General features: G+C 40.1%; 2 protein-coding genes across 3 annotated transcripts in view; one reads left to right on the forward strand and one right to left on the reverse strand.

Moving 5' to 3' along the window:
• Window positions 1-17,251, forward strand: part of LOC117387568 (NACHT, LRR and PYD domains-containing protein 3-like) — a 157,510-nt gene that overhangs the window by 99,148 nt on the left and 41,111 nt on the right. The window lies entirely within an intron of this gene.
• Window positions 6,162-12,849, reverse strand: LOC117386972 (leucine-rich repeat, immunoglobulin-like domain and transmembrane domain-containing protein 2). The gene is made up of 3 exons (XM_033984356.2): window positions 12,740-12,849; window positions 8,765-9,546; window positions 6,162-6,922 (listed from the first exon to the last, which is right to left on the reverse strand). The coding sequence occupies exons 1-3, from the start codon at window positions 12,847-12,849 to the stop codon at window positions 6,162-6,164; spliced, it is 1,653 nt and encodes a 550-aa protein (XP_033840247.2).

Consider the following 17,251-nt stretch of genomic DNA (forward strand, 5'->3'; position numbering starts at 1 on the left):
CTGCCTCGTTCCAAACAGGAAGTGATCATGGACGCGCTTCCGGCTCCATTGACTGTTTTTTCTCTTTCAGTCCTCGTCATTTTGGTCTTAAATGTTCGTATTGTGTCGGTAACAACAGCCTCGCTCCTGATTGGCTCTTTGGTTGCTATGATACTCAAGGTCAGAGGGTCAAAGGAGGAACATCTTCATGGTTTCAGACCCTCAACCTAAAAACTGACATAGTGCCCTTAAAGTCCCCCAGCCAAGACAAATATTATTTTGAATTTGATTATTAGAAATGTTTAATAATACTTTTGTAGTAGCTCATTTACAAAACAAAAAAAAAACATTTATTCAAACGTATAAACAGCAAAAACGTACGTATATAACACCCAAGTGTGAACGCAGCCTAGACCAGGACTGAACCAGGACTAAACCAGGACTAAAACAGGACTAAAACGGGACTGAACCAGGACTAAACCAGGACTAAACCAGGACTAAACCAGGTCTAAACCAGGACTAAACCAGGACTGAACCAGGACTGAACCAGGACTGAACCAGGACTAAACCAGGACTAAACCGGGGCTAAACCAGGACTAAAACGGGACTGAACCAGGACTAAACCAGGACTAAACCAGGACTGAACCAGGACTGAACCAGGACTAAAACGGGACTAAACCAGGACTAAACCGGGGCTAGACCAGGACTAAAACGGGACTGAACCAGGACTGAACCAGGACTAAACCAGGACTAAACCAGGACTAAACCAGGACTGAACCAGGACTAAACCAGGACTAAACCAGGACTAAACCAGGACTGAACCAGGACTAAACCAGGACTAGACCAGGACTAGACCAGGACTAAACCAGGACTAGATCAGGACTAAACCAGGACTAAACCAGGACTAAACCAGGACTAAACCAGGACTGAACCAGGACTAAACCAGGACTAAACCAGGACTAAACCAGGACTGAACCAGGACTAAACCAGGACTAAACCAGGACTAGATCAGGACTAAACCAGGACTAAACCAGGACTAGACCAGGACTAGACCAGGACTAAACCAGGACTAAACCGGTACTAAACCAGTACTAAACCAGGTCTAAACCAGGACTAAACCAGGTCTAAACCAGGACTAAACCAGGTCTAATCTGTGCTTTCGTCCTGTTTTAAATTGGGACTTAGTCAGACCTGGTTTAGTCTGGTTTTCTTCTTGTTCTAGTCACATTTCCTGAAGTGTTTGGTGTTAAAATCGTTCAAATCATTTCTGTGTAAAACGTGAGCCCACTCGACTTTAGACCTGTGTGTGTTTGTTTGTTTGTTTGTTTGTTTGTTTGTTTGTTTGTTTGTTTGTTTCTGGCTGCTTGATCGTCTCCACGCGGGTCCCACACTGCCACCTTCAGGCGGTGGATCATATTACACACTAGGATCAGGGGGAGGGGGCGGTTCTTTAAACTCTGACGTGCAGACGATGTTTGGACCGACCACGTGCCACTGTACGATGTTTACGATAAAAGATGAGAAGAAAAGTGAGGTGACAGTGTTGGCCAGTAGGGGGCGACACTGGGGGGTTATAATGTGAACACAACGGCCCATGTTCTTCAACTCACAGTGAAGTCGACACAAGAAAATGAGATAAAATACAACAAGTAAATCAGCGGTGGAACATAAAGTAAGAGTGAATAAGTAAACAGTTTAGGTACATTTTACTGCGGATACTGTTTAATTTTACTTCACTACTACATGTACGAACAGGACGGAAAAGTAAAAGTATTTTTATTATAGTGTGAGACCTGTTGAAAAGGATGAACACGTTTTTAACACGTTCATCGTTTGAAAAATATACAAATAAAAACAGAAAAAAACGACTGAAATTCAAAGTTCTGCTCAAATTTTTATCAAAATCACATTCGAAGCTTTACGAGACGTGACAATGTGTGTAAAATGTGTGTAAAATGTGCGAAATGTTCCTAAAAGTTTGAACACGTAAATGTTGATTCATACACCTGGGGGGGCGGGGCGGGGCTGGGGCCGGGGGGCGGGGCTAGAGTGACCTGTGCAGATAAACTCAGTGGCTAAAATGCGTTAACACATTTTCCAGAAAAAGACCTGTTACTATTAGCTAGCGCCTTATGCTAGCGAACATCTCCCCAAACGATACGAAAACGACATTTTTCAACTTAAAACAAAAGAGATTTTTAGAGACAGATGTAAATGTTTGTTTTATGTTTTAATGAAATGATGTTGAGTCTAATTGTGTTAACTCCCCCTCCCTGCCAGTGCACGGTGTCAGCTGTAAAAACAAACATCGAACTCACGTTGTATATCATCCTGCGCGCTTCAAAACCACGCTAACATGCTAACTTCCAGACCTAGCTTTTCACATTAAACCCAAATATATCATCCTGCGCGCTTCAAAACCAGGCTAACATGCTAACGTAGCGTAGCCTTATTATTATTAGCTGCTGCACAAATCAACATTAACACGATTAAACTTTTTGGAACAATTGTACCTTCATAAAAATACTTTAACATTTCACTGTTGAAGTACATTTTTAAACGGGTACGTACTTTAATACTTTTACTTCAGTCGAGTTTTGAGTATTTTCTGCTCGTGTTTCTGTGCTTTACTGAGTTCTTCTTCCGCCGCTGGTTTATAACACATTTATTTTAACTCCGTGTGTGTTTTTGAGAGCGCGCGATTACTACATCAACAAATTTTCACAGTTGAATAATATCCGTGTACAAAAGTCACACGTGCGGATACGGCTACGCTAACGCCTCACGGTGCGGAAAGTTTCTGTTCAAAAATAACTCAAAATCACAAATTTGCGAGTTGTTCATGAAAATACAGGCCCCAGCGTTGAAAAAATGAGCCAAAGTGTGAGTTAAAAAGAACAGAAGTGTAGTTTGTGGAGGTAATATAAATATATGATCAGTTTGTACATAGTGTCCGCCATGTTGGATCTGTACGACCTTCACGTATCCACGGCGACGAGAGCCTCTGTTATTCTACGAAAGTGAAACTGATTTAAACTTAAATGTGATTTCTCTTGTTCATTTTGTCTTTGTACCTTCCTCATTTTGAATAAAAACCTGATGCCCTCACGTGTTTTCTGTCTGATGTGTTTGTGTTTTTTGACCTATGACCTCTCCATTTCAAACAGGGCGGGTCAAAAGGTCAAATGCAGATGAGATTTGTCCACTGTAAGATTAGATTCACTCTGGACGATGTGGAAAAGAGGAAAATAGGACTGTGGACAACTGGGACTAAACCAGGACTAAACCAGGACTAGACCAGGGCTAAACCCGGACTAAACCGGGACTGAACCAGGACAAAACCAGGACTAAACCAGGACTGAACCAGGACTGAACCAGGACTAGACCAGGACTAAACCAGGACTGAACCGGGACTAAACTGGGACTAAACCAGCACTAAACCGGGACTAAACCGGGACTAAACCAGGACTAAACCAGGACTGAACCAGGACTGAACCAGGACTGAACCCGGTCTAAACCAGGTCTAAACCAGGTCTAAACCAGGTCTAAACCAGGTCTAAACCAGGTCTAAACCCGGTCTAAACCAGGTCTAAACCCGGTCTAAACCAGGACTGAACCCGGTCTAAACCAGGTCTAAACCAGGACTAAACAGTCTCATGTGTCTATATCATGTGTCAGTGCAGATGCTCCTGTTTAATCCTCTTAGTGCAGAATGTATAAATGTAACACACACACACTTATGTAAGAGACAACGTCCTCCACGAGACACCACGTCCTCAACGGAGACACCACGTCCTCCACGAGACACCACGTCCTCAACGGAGACACCACGTCCTCCACGAGACACCACGTCCTCCACGACACACCACGTCCTCAACGGAGACACCATGTCCTCCACGCAGAGACAACGTCCTCCACGAGACACCACGTCCTCAACGGAGACACCACGTCCTCCACGCAGACACCACGTCCTCCACGAGACACCACGTCCTCCACGCAGAGACAACGTCCTCCACGAGACACCACGTCCTCAACGGAGACACCACGTCCTCCACGCAGACACCACGTCCTCCACGAGACACCACGTCCTCCACGCAGACACCACGTCCTCCACGCAGACACCACGTCCTCCACGAGACTCCACGTCCTCCACGAGACACCACGTCCTCCACGCAGACTCCACGTCCTCCACGAGACACCACGTCCTCCACGCAGAGACCACGCCACCACCACCATCTTGGATCCTCTTTAACCTCCTGAGACCTGGCGTCCTCATATGTGGACAACACATTTTGGTTTGTCTCGGCCACAATGCAAATTTTTAGAAGAAGAATAACAGAAACAATGTAAATATTATATATATATTCATTTTTTGTTGTTGTTGAATGTTTAGAATATTTTATTTTAATGTTTTTTGTTTTTCTTCCTGCTCCTGTCTCTTCACACGAGACACTTTGGTCCAAGAGACACATTTGTTGTTTCTCATTTTGTTTTTACTCAGGACAAATGTTGCTTAATAGTTTTTCAAATCATTATTTAAATGTTTTATCAAAATGAGTCAAATGTCACATTTGATTTACATCATTTTTTCTCAGAAACTACATAAAGTAAAAAGATAATTCTTAGTTTTTACATCATCAGGTCCAGTCAGAACAAATAACAAAGAGAAATGAATAAAGTTAATAAAGTATCTCATGTGAGAGCTCGAGTCTCAGGAGGTTCATCCCATTTATTACAAATCCATTGTAAGAAACACAATATATGAACAGAAATATGAACAAAATGATGTACAAATGTCGTTATTTACAATTAACAAGTGTCTGATCCTGGATTTTTTAAATAAATAAAATAATGTGGCAAGTAAAATGTAAAACAAGAAAACGAAAGTGAAACTCATAAAACGTGTTAGTATGTTATTTTGGATGAAACATGGATCTAAATATGAGAAGTGTCACAGTTAAAACAACACAGAAGTAAATACCTCCTCTTTAATACCTGTAAAAGTTAATATAAAATAAAGCGTAAAAATCTAACGTTTGTTTCTTCAGTGTTTGCTGTATTTACAAGTTATTACAGAAATACTTTAAAAATACAAAAATACAAAAGAAAGTTCTAGAATTAGACCAGATCTAATTCAGGAACATTTCACCAGATTTTAAACTCCAGAGAAGTTCAGAAAGAAAAAGGCCGCTCCAAATCAGGCTCCTAGAAACGAATCGGTTAGCATTTAGCTGTTAGCCGTTAGCTGTTAGCCGTTAGCTGTTAGCCGTTAGCTGTGACCAGTGTGTTCTGCTGTGTCCTTGGGTCCTTGACGTGTCTGATGGTGATGGTCACGTTTCCGCCCATATTAAAATGATCTATCTCCACGGAAACAAGCATCAGATCTGTGGAAAAGCAATCCCACTCACAATGTCAATGGATGTTTTTTTTTTGTTTTTTGTTTTTTTTTTATACCATACTGTGGAACTTTCCAGGTAAAGTAATAAAACTGCACATTTAGCAATTCGTAAAACTTAAATAAGACAGAAAATCATGGGCACCACTTCAAAATAATAACACCTTAATTAGCCTTAATAAAGCATGATCAAAGACGTCATAACGAGACAAACGTTTATGAAACAAATGCCTGAGCAGCTAATGAATCAAAAGGTTATAGGTTAATGGACGTAGCTAACCTGCTAGCTGCCGCCGTGTTCCAAACAGGAAGTGATCATGTGTGCACTTCCTGTTTGTCATTTTGGTCTTAAATGTTCGTATTAACCCTCTACATGATCCTGGGGTTTTTATTTCACTATTGTGTCAGGCGCCTTCTTTCCCCGAGGTCACTCCTGTTAGCGTTAGCATTAGCGTTAGCAACAGGTTTGATTGACAGCGTTGCTAAGCGAAGCGAAAGAGGCGTTACCTTCATCAACCTCCGTCTGGATTGGCTCTTTGGTGACTATGATACTCGCGATCAGAATTATAAATATGGAATCCCGGCTCCAAATTAGCCGCTATAACTGCTAGCGTCGATTAGCTTCATTAGCCGGACGATGTTTACGCCGTCTGTGGTTAAGGCTAATCAAAGTGTCGTTAACATAAACAACAACCAACACATTCAGATTATTACATTACACAACTGCACAAAAATAAAAAAGTCAGATTGAAAATTGAAAACGCTAAAATAAAACCTGACCGTTGCGTTAGTATAACTGCGCCGCGCTGCCCCCTCGGCCCCGGTCCTTGGGTTTGTCGTCTCTGCACAGCGTCTCACTGCTCGCCGCCTGCAGACTGTCGAACGTCCCCTGTCGCTCCATCTCCTGCATGTCTCCGTGTCTCTTCCTCCTTTTACAAAATCCCAAACACTTTCCCGCGCACCCGATCCTCGACTCCGTAGTGCACGCGTACATCCCGGCCGGCACCGCTAGCACCATCGCGCAAACCAGCACGATAATGTGAATCAGTCTTTCTCTTTGCTCCATTTCGCTCACGTCGTTCCCGGTTACGAACACGACGCACTGACCTTCTCGCGGCGGGTGGTTCTTCAAGGCGACGCAAACTTCGTATTTCGTAACAGGAAGCAGATTTTCGACGGAGTACGTGTTGATCCCGGGTCCGATGTACGTCATGTCCTTTTTTGGCGAGTCATATTTTCCGAAGTGAATCGTGTACCAAGTTTCCGTCGGGTTTTCCGTCGCCGCGAACCATTCCAGCGTTATCCCGTAGACGGTTTGCTTGGCGATTCGGATGTCGATGTAAGGGTTCTCGTCGGAGGATAAGATCGGGACGGGTGGAGGGAGCGGCGCGGAGGAGTTGGGGTTGCTAATGCTAACCAGGACGCTAGCAGAGGAGTTGCCGATGAAGTTGTTAGCGGAGCAGGTGTAGACTCCACGGTCGGCTAAATGTAACGACGGGATGAGCAGGTGAGAGCTGAAGGTGTCCTCGTCGATTTGGGTTTCCATCGCTACGAAAAAAAGAAAACAGAGTTAGGCGGAGCGGTTATCCTGTCTCATCCCTCTCACCGGGAGGTTGCGGGTTAGATTCTAGGTTTGTTTTTGATCAAGAAACAACATCATGATTGTACTTTAGCATCATATCTCACGTTTACTTAAATAATTGTTTTATGTAACAACGTCAGTACTGTCTTTCCTCGTCCCTTCTTCGTCCTCGTCTGGAGCTGGGCGGAGACTCTGGCCCCGCCCACTACACACCTGCAGCCAATCAGCAATCAGCTTAGAGTACAAAGGATCCTACAAACGCCGGCAAATCGTCCGTGGTACAGTTCCCCTTGGTTCAGTCTAGTGTTTTGTGATTATGGTCTTAGCGCTCGGCTGTTTTTTGTTTTTTTTCTCGTTTTTTTTTTTTTGCCAGATCCTGTTTCTTGGACCCACCTGCTCCTCCGCCTCCGACCCAGCGTCCTACGACCTGCGTCAAACCAACACTCACTTTTCCATATTTGTAACAAACTCTGTCAAACTTTTACCCCGATTCCCTATTTTTGCTCCGCCAGACGTTACGAAAAACAATATGAAACGTTCAGATTTGATTGAATTTGTCTTATTTTTGTGCGTTATTTCATGTTTCATCGTTATATTAAATTATTATAAATCAAACGTCGTGTCCGGAGAGTTCCTATTACTTGAGTAGTAGTTTCCCCAAATATTTGTTTAACTTTTACTTGGGAAATTTGTTGTATCTTTATTTTGTACTTCTACTTGACTTTTGAAGAAACTCATCCTTACTTAAAGCCCCAGTATGTACCTTTTTAGACAAGAAAAAAGCGTGTTTTTGTTGTTTTTTGCAATAAAACTTTCAGAAAACCATGTGCCGTTACTCCGAGCAGACTTGCATCTCCACAAACCTGACTCTTACTTGACCTGGAGGAGGGGGCCCACCCGTCTCTATGGATATGACCTAAAACTTATCCCTACTGAGAATGTTCCAGAATGATTTTAACTTTCTATTTCCATGGAGTCACATCGGTCCTGTGCCACCTCCAGAAAGTTCCACCGTGTTGCTTTAAGTCAGAGGGTTTTAGGGGCCCAGGACTGGACTCTCTTCCTGTTCTTTTACATCAGAGGGGGGCCCCACGTTAGGCTTTTTTGCCCCGGGCCCCCAACATTTCTGTCGACGGCTCTGCTTTAACCTCCTGAGACCTGGTGTCCTCATCTGTGGACGACACATTTTGGGTTGTTTAGGCCACAGTGCAGATTTTTAGAAGAACAGCAACAAGATTATGTTCAATTTTGAATATTTCTAAGAGTTTAGAATATTTATTTATTTTTATTCTTTTTTTATTTGATTAGATTTTTTTAAATTATTTTTTTATTTGATTTGATTTTTTATTGTATTTTAATTTATTTTTTTAATTTTATTTTACTTTCATTTATTTTAATTTTATTTTTGTATTTTTTATTTTATTTTATATTTTTGTATTTTTTATTTTCTTTTATATTTTTGTATTTTTATTTTATTTTTTATTTTATTTTTTACTGTATTTTATTTATTTATTTTTTATTTTATTTTATTTTATTTTATTTTATTTTATTTTATTTATTTTTTATTATTATTTTTTTTTTTTTTACAATGTCTGTGTTCAAGCACTTAATCGTTTTTGCAAATAAAGTCCTGCAGGAGCTCGGGTCTCAGGAGGTTAAGTACAAGTTTTGTTTCAGTTTCACACATTTCTGTGACTCCTACATCCGTAAAATCAACGTCGACATTCGTTGATGATGGTTAACGTCCTAGCTAACACGTTCCCGCTCTCGCGCGCCACACGGACGGCGTCAAATCGCGTCGTTCTTACCCGCAAACCCTCTGATCATCTTGAGGCTGTACGTCCAGTGGATGCTCGGCGCCGGTCTGGCTTTCACCAAACACTCCAACGTCGCGTTCGACCCCAACGGTAAAGTAACGTTAGCATCCGGAGAGCTAGCGTCCGGTTTCACGCACGTCTTCAGCTGGATTTCGTGGAAAAACTTGCTAACTTTGGAATCGGGGCTTTTGCACATCAAATACGAGTTCATCAAAATTATCGGAGGGTTGACGGCGCGGATGAATTCGACGAATCCTTTCAAACGACAGTCGCACTTCCAGGGATTGTCGTGCAAAGCTAAAACGACGTTCGACACGATTCCTTCTTTGCTCCATGTTTTTTCCGTCTTCTGGTACAAAGGCCAGTTTAGGAACACGTCTTTGGAGATTATGTTCAGGTTGTTGAACGATAAGTCCAGATACGTGAGTCCCGGGAGGAATCTCAGCGCGTGCTCCGGCAAAACGTCGAGCCGGTTATGTTTCAAATCCAAAATCTTGAGTTTCGGCGTGTCCTGGAACGCCGTCCACGGGATTGACGTTAGCTTGTTGCCTTGTAAACGTAGCTCCGTGAGGTTAGCGAGGCCTTCCAGACTTTTCACGTTCATCAGAGTTATTTCGTTGAAGTTGAGCCATAAAAATTCCAAACGGACGACGGCGGAGAAGGAGCCGGGCGGGAGTTCGGTCAAATGGCAGTTTTCGATTCGGATTTTGGTGAAGTCGTGAGGGATGTTGTCTGGGATTTGGGCCATCGGGGCTTCCATACACTGTAAAGACCTGCAAACGAGAAAGAAGAGAATGAGTTTAGTTTGTTCTTTTGGCCGTTTTCGAGTTACGTAAACAAACGACACGAAAACAACGTTAAAGACTTAAACTGTTTTCATTTAAGGTTTTTATATTACGAAAAATCATGTTCTAATGTCGTTTCGTCCTAAAAAACACACACTGGAGTTGTGTTTTGTTTCATTTTCATGTTTGAGTCGCACTTTATTATTCGTCTGTCACATCTTCAAAGCTCAAAACGCGACGTTCCACCTTGTGATGTCATCAAGTGGTAGTTTTCAACATGAACAGCTCCTTTTTCCTTTAGCTCAGTTGTACGGCTGTGTATCGTTAACATTTTGACGTACCTCAATAAACAGGACACGATACGATACATATCTCGATACAGTCCTTTTTTTATTTTATTTTTTTTATTCGATACGATATATTTCAAATCGATTCGATACGATTCGGTGAAAAAAAAGGCTTTCGTGACCCTTAACGATCAGCCCCGTTTGCACAAAAAATAAAACGTTAATGATGCGTTTATCGTCCGTTTATCGTCCCTTTATCGTCCCTTTATCGTCCGTTTATCGTCCGTTTATCGACAGTTTATCGTCCCTTTATCGTCCCTTTATCGTCCCTTTATCGTCCGTTTATCGTCCCTTTATCGTCCCTTTATCGTCCGTTTATCGACAGTTTATCGTCCGTTTATCGTCCCTTTATCGTCCGTTTATCGTCCGTTTATCGACAGTTTATCGTCCGTTTATCGTCCGTTTATCGTCCGTTTATCGTCCGTTTATCGTCCGTTTATCGTCCGTTTATCGTCCGTTTATCGTCCGTTTACTGAAGACGAGTGAACATAAAGCGCTTGTTGCTAACTAGAGGCACACACCAGACTGTTTCACCGGTCGATACGATTCACCCACAGTTTACACGAGCGCCACGTTTACGTTTACACAGAGACGTGAGCGGTTTTAACGGCTCTGAAGGATCGAAACGTATCGACTAAGTTTGTGTTAAACCTCCGTCCGCGCGAAGATTCGATGAAACGCAGCCGTTTTAAAAATCGAAAACAGTCGATCGAGCGTCAGATGTTCTGCGTAAACAAGTTTCTTTCCTCTGAACAGCCACACGATTGTGCTTTGACGGAACAATTTGGTAAAATATACAAAAAAATACATCGATACAGCAGCCCACGATATCGATACTGTATCATTAAATTAAAAAAAGATACGATATATATTGATATTTTTCGATATTTTTGCAGACCCCTATTCAGTAGAGATAAGTGATATTAAAGCGAGAGAAAGAGAGAAAGAAAGGCATAGAGAGGGCAAGAAAGAGAGAGAGCACGAGAGAGGAAGGGAGGGAGAGGAAGAAAAACAGAGAAAGATAGAAAAAGGAAGAAAGAGGGAGAGAGAGAGGGACCGAAGGGGAAAGGAGGGATATTTAGAGAAAGCGAGAGAGACAAAAGAAGAGAAAGAGGTAATAAAAAAGAGAAGCTCATGAAAGAGGAGAAAAAGAGGGGGAGGACAGAAAGGACAGAAAGAGAAAATCCAGGTCTGAAATGATCCAAATTGTTCTATAAATGAAGGTGTGTGGAGTTTAAAAACACAGTGGAGCACTTCCTGTATCACCACATGATGACATCACAAGGTGGAACAGAGTGTTTTCTGTTATAAATCTGCAGAGTTTGTGCGTTAAACGTGTGAGAATGAAACAAAAACACAACTCCAGGTCTGTTTGTGACGAGAAAACGGCGTAACGCGGCGCTTTAATGAACTTTAGGATCATCGGCTTCAGGAGATTATTTGGAGAACACTCGGCGTAATTAACCAAAAAATAAACAAAAACAAATAATAACTAAAAAATAAAAACAAAAATAAATAGACAAAAATAAACAGACAAAAATAAATAGACAAAAATAAATAAAACACTAAACTAAATAAATAAATACACAAGAATAAACTAAACTAACAAAAATAAACAAAATAAACTAAAGTAAATAAAACAAACAAAATAAATACACAAGAATAAACTAAACTAAAAAATATAAACAAAATAAACTAAAATAAATAAAACAAACAAAATAAATACACAAGAATAAACAAAACTAACAAAAAATAAACAAAACAAAAATAAATAATATACACAAAAATAAATAAAACAAGCAAAAATAAATAAAACAAACTAAAATAAATGCACAAAAAATTAACAAAACAAAAATAAACAAAACAAATAAAAATAAATACGCAAAATTCATAAGAAGAATTCATAAATAGTTTTGTATTGTTACTGTTGAACAAAAATATATTTAATTTTAAATCCATATCTCTACATTTACATTTAAACACTCGAGTGAAATACTTTTACTTTTTACTCTTTAAGTACATTTTTAAACAGGTACTTTAATACTTTTACTTTAGTAGATTTTTTCCTGTGATACTTTTCCTGGAGTAACACGTCTGATACTTCATCCTCCTCTGTCTGGATTTAAGTTACATTTACTTTATTTACTCGAGTTCAGTTTAAATGAGTCGGACTTTGACGAGCTTCATCTTATAAATTTTAATTTTAATTTACGTCGTGTGATTTTATTTTGACGTTTGTTTTAAATCTGAATGTGACGCTCGGAGCCTCATTTTACAGCGGTTTAAGTTACATTTACTTTATTTACTCGAGTACATCTCAGTGTGTACTTTCTGCTACTTTAACTTAATAATAAAAATGCCTTTGTTTCATATCGCACTTTTAAAAGTTGCTAAATGGATTTGTTTTGTTACTGTGACTAAATTATGTCTCATTTTTAAACGACGTAACTACATTAAACACTTAAAATCTGCGTGAAATACTTTTACTTAAATACTTTCATGTGATACTTTTACTTGAGTGACTTTTTTCCTCTGTATCTGCACTTTTACTCACGCACAATTTGACCTAATGGACCGTTTTTAGCTAGTTTTACTCAATAAACTTACGTAAAATAAAATAAACGTAACATTCTGAGGTAATAAAACGTGTTACTGAGCACTTCTTACGCTTATTTATGAAAAAACTGAATATTTAAATAAAAGAAAAGGCAAAAAACTTCTGTCTCCGAACACATCCTGTCCGGTTGGCACTGCCCTGAAGTAGGCTAACTCTAATTAACACCACAGATGCTAACATGCTACGTGGCTAACCCTAACTCTGATCAAAGTCTCACCTTCCCAAGTGGTCGTCTGTGCACGCGCATCCGGCTAAACACGCCAAATCCGCAGGAGTAGCTAAAGAAAAGAGCAGAATAATCGTTAAAATGCCGTAAACGTCGTCCATTTTGTTGCGTTTGCGTCGGGAGCGGCGGAGAGAGGCCACAGGACACGACCGGAGGCTAAACCCATTAAGCTAATCCCTGTGACGTAACGCTTAAGACAACAAAGAACACCGTGGGAGAGGGACGTGTATATTTAGCTCTGTGCTAGTTAGCCGTGTGCACATTTGAGCAGGTACGAGCTAAACGCCGCTAGCTTAAATCTGCAGAGCGTAAACGGCATAAACTGCAGGAGAAACGCTCGGATAAATTCACTTTTATCAACTTTTAACCCTGTTCTGGCTCTTTTCTTCTCATTGACCCTGTGAAGTTTTGATTCAGACATGTTTGCGTGGCGCCATTGCTCCGAAAATCCCCGTTTTCACCCACCCCCCAGACACGCCCACTGCTCTGCACTTACTCTGTTCACACTCCCTGTTTTTAATTTATTTTATACTTTTTTTTTTTGAGTGGAAATAAATGGATAATTGCATTGAAATGTCTTGCAACTGTCTGAAATAAATAAAACAAACAAAAATAAATAGATAAAAATAAACAAAACAAATAAACATAAACAAAACAAACAAAATAAAAAATTAAAATAAACAAACAAAAATAAACAAAACAAACAAAAATAAACAAATTAAAATAAACAAAACAAACAAAAATAAATAGACAAAAATAAACAAAACAAATTAAAATAAACAAACAAAAATAAACAAAACAAACAAAACAAACAAAATTAAAATAAACAAAACAAACAAAACAAATTAAAGTAAACAAAACAAACAAAATTAAAAATTAAAATAAACAAAACAAACAAAAATAAACAAAACAAAATAAATAAAACAAAAAAGACAAAATTAAATAAAACAAACAAAAATAGACAAAAATAACTAAAACTAACAAAAATAAACAAAAAAAATACACAAAATAAACAAAACAAACAAAAATAAATAGAGAAAAATAAATACATTTAGGGTGATTCAGTTCATGTTTGAGAGATCTTTATTCAAGACGCCATTGCTCCGAAAATCCCCGTTTTCACCCACCCCCCAGACACGCCCACTGCTCTGCACTTACTCTGTTCACTCTCCCTGTTTTTAATTTATTTTATACTTTCTTTTGTGTGTGTAAATAAATGGATAATTGCAGTGAAATGTGTGAAACATTAGACACAGAGGACATGACACAGATGTTTTTATTAAAGAGGCTGTGTGTTTATTTGTTGTTTGTCGTTACAGATGGAAAATGCACAGATCATTTTTATACAACACTTTATTTTTAGTCTTAATATTATAAAAATGTGCAGTTGTTTGTTTGTAATAATAAGAGTTTGTAAAATCTGCGTTTTATTGTGATAATATCTGTTACTGGGTCTCACTTTTCTTTTATTTGCACCATTTTGAGGATCTGTCTCTGTCGCTAATGCTAACAGCGTTTAGCATCTTCAAACCTCCATCGGTTTAACATGAGGCTCGGTGGAAAAGTCACTAAATTCACAAAACCCTGAATATTCTGCTGATACTTTACAGCGGCGTCGCGCTGAGGCGTCCTGCATGTGTGTGCGTGGCTGAATGTTCGACGGTTACCATGGCGACACCACGCTCACATTAGCAAACGCTGCCAAAAAAAAAAAAAAGTGTTTATTTTTAGATATTAGGTCTGAAAACTCAAGAAAAAAAAACACAAAATGGATTTAAAGAGGAGCGTCTGAGGAGCGTCGTGATCCGGTTTAAGAGTTTGATTTTACACAAAAAGTAAGAAACTGTTGGCTAATGCTAATGCTAATGCTAGCTAGCGTGTGACTGTAATGTTTGAGAGAGACTTGTTTAAGCACAAATCACATGTTTTACTTCAGATAAATCAGTTCTTTCTTTGTGTTAAAACATTAAAGTCAAACAGAGCGTCAGACGGAGCAGTGCCTCCTGTTAGCATCACCTCCTTCTCTCTTTTCACCTCCTTTTGGTCTAAAATAATGAAGTAAAAATCCTCCCAAATCATTCCCAGGTCAATTCCCTCATTATCCCAAAAGCTTCATTCACTTAATGTCCCAAAAGCAGGAACGTCGGAACAAAAGCACAGATTATACACCACAGAGAGAGGGATGAGGGAGAGAAAGAGAAGATACGGAGAGAGGGGGTGGAGAGATTTGAAGGAAAAGAAAAGAGGAGAGGAAAAAGAGGAGAGAGGAGAGAGAGAAGGTGGGGAAACGAGGAAAGAAAGGAAAGACTGGATGTGATAGAGAAGAGAGAAAGGAAGGAGGGAAGAGGGGAGATGAAGAAAGAGAGGGAGAGACAGAGAGAGGGAGGAAAGAGGGAGAGGATGGAGTGACAGAGGGAGAGAAAGAAAAGAGGGAGAGAGACAGGGAGAGAGAGAGGAGGGGTTAGTAAGGGAGGAAGGAGAGAGTGAAGGGGTGAGAGAGAAAGAAAAGTGGGATGGGGGAGGAAAGAAGGAGAAGAGGGGAGATAAAGAAAGAGGGGGAGTGACAGAGGGAGAGAGAGAGAGAGGAGGGGTGAGAGAGAGAAAGAAAAGAGGGAGAGAGGGAAGATAGAGGGAGACGAGGGAAGGTAAAGAAAGGGAGGGAGAGGCAGGGGAGGGAGGCATGGAGAGAAAGTAAGGGAGGGAGAAGAGAGAGTGAAGAGGTGTGAGAGAGAGAAAAAGAAAAGTGGGACAGAGGGAGGAAAGAGGGAGAAGAGGCGAGATAAATAAAGAGAGGGAGAGAGACAACGGGACGGAGAGGGGAGGGAGGAGAGGAAGAGAAAGCGAAGATGAGAGAGAAAGAAAAGTGGGACAGAGGGAGGACAGGGCAGTGGAGAGAGAGGAGAAATAGAACGGGGCGAGGGAATGACAGAGAGAGGAGAGAGAGAGGGAGGCAGAAAAGAGAAGGAAAGAAAGAAATTAGAAGAAAAAGAGGAGGATGGCGGAGGCAGATGGCCGTGATCTGACCTGGATAATCCCAGACTCGGAGAATAAAACGAGTGGCACCTGTCGACGGAAAAACTCACGTTCACCGGAAAAACAAAAGGATTTTACTCTTTTAAAAACGTGAAAAACAGAACGAGGTCATTTTTTTAAAGCGTTTGCCGTTTGGTCGAGTTATTTTTCACTCACTTTAAGCTTCAGAACATCCTAACGACTCACCATGATCAGTTTATAAGCACTTCACTCTCACGTCACGCTACCACTTACAGCAGCTAGCATGCTAACAGCGCACTGGCAGTTTGGCCCAGAGAGCTGTTTTTTAAAATAAACAAAACAAACAAAAATAAACTAAAGAAGCAAAAATAAACAAAACAAAATAAATAAAACAAAAAAGACAAAACTAAATAAAACAAACAAAAATAAACAAAAATAAACAAACAAAAATAGACAAAAATAACTCAAAATAACAAAAATAAACAAAACAAACAAAAATAAATACACAAAATAAACAAAACAAACAAAAATAAACAAAACAAAATAAAACTAACAAAAATAAACAAATTCAAATAAACAAAAATAAACAAAATAAAATAAAATAAACAAAACAAACAAAAATAAATAGACAAAAATAAGCAAAACAAATTAAAATAAACAAAACAAATTAAAATAAACAAAACAAACAAAAATAAATACACACGTCACGCTACCACTTACAACAGCTAGCATGCTAACAGCGCACTGGCGTTTTGGCCCTGAGAGCTGTTTTTTTACGACATGAGGCACATCGACTCAAACACTGCAGCCGCTTTAAAGATCCACCGTGGAACTTTTCTGACGTCGCCGCTTCACCTGGAATGTTCCGCAGTGTGATGCTAAATAGCCGTAGCTCCCTGGTTACCGTAGAAACCACAGACTCCACTCGTTTTTTTGTATGAAAATATTTATTTCCGTAAATGACACGTGATGTTTTTTATTATAACAAACAGAGATAAAAATCCAGAGTGTTTTGGGTTCGATCAAACCCGGCACGTCAGAGAAAAGACGACACGACCAGCGCCGCGCCCCAGGGGTCTCAGAGGTCAGAGGTCAGACAGAAAACCACAGTATCATAGCAACCAAAGAGCCAATCAGGAGCCAGGCTGTCGAAGGTAACGCCCCCTTCCCGCCTGCGCCGTTACCGCCGCTGTGAGGTAAAGATCTAATGACCACAAGAGACGAACTTTTACTTAAAATCTGTTTATGAAACTTTATAAAACGTTTAGTCGACTTTTTGAGTTAAAAATGTTTTGGAGTTTTTTTTGTTTTTATAGGATTTAAAATATTAGTCGCTCTGTCTAAACCTCCTCTCTCTTTTTTCTCTCTCCTTTTCTCCCTCTCTCCTCTCCTCCCTCTCTCCTCTCCTCCCTCCCTCTTTCCTCTCTCTCTCTCTTCTTCTCTCCTCCCTCTCTCCTCTCCCCCTCTATCCTCTCCTCCCTCTCTCCTCTCCTCCCCCTCTCTTCTCCC

Source organism: Periophthalmus magnuspinnatus, chromosome 19 (genome assembly GCF_009829125.3).
Source record: "Periophthalmus magnuspinnatus isolate fPerMag1 chromosome 19, fPerMag1.2.pri, whole genome shotgun sequence".
Taxonomy (NCBI): Eukaryota; Metazoa; Chordata; class Actinopteri; order Gobiiformes; family Gobiidae; genus Periophthalmus; species Periophthalmus magnuspinnatus.

Coding starts and splice junctions, on each gene's coding strand:
- LOC117386972 (XM_033984356.2), bottom strand. CDS start 12,849: ATGGACGACGTTTACGGCATTTTAACGATTATTCTGCTCTTTTCTTTA. Junction 9,547..12,739: donor ACAGACGACCACTTGGGAAG/GTGAGACTTTGA, acceptor TCTCGTTTGCAG/GTCTTTACAGTGTATGGAAG. Junction 6,923..8,764: donor GATGATCAGAGGGTTTGCGG/GTAAGAACGACG, acceptor TTTTTTTCGTAG/CGATGGAAACCCAAATCGAC.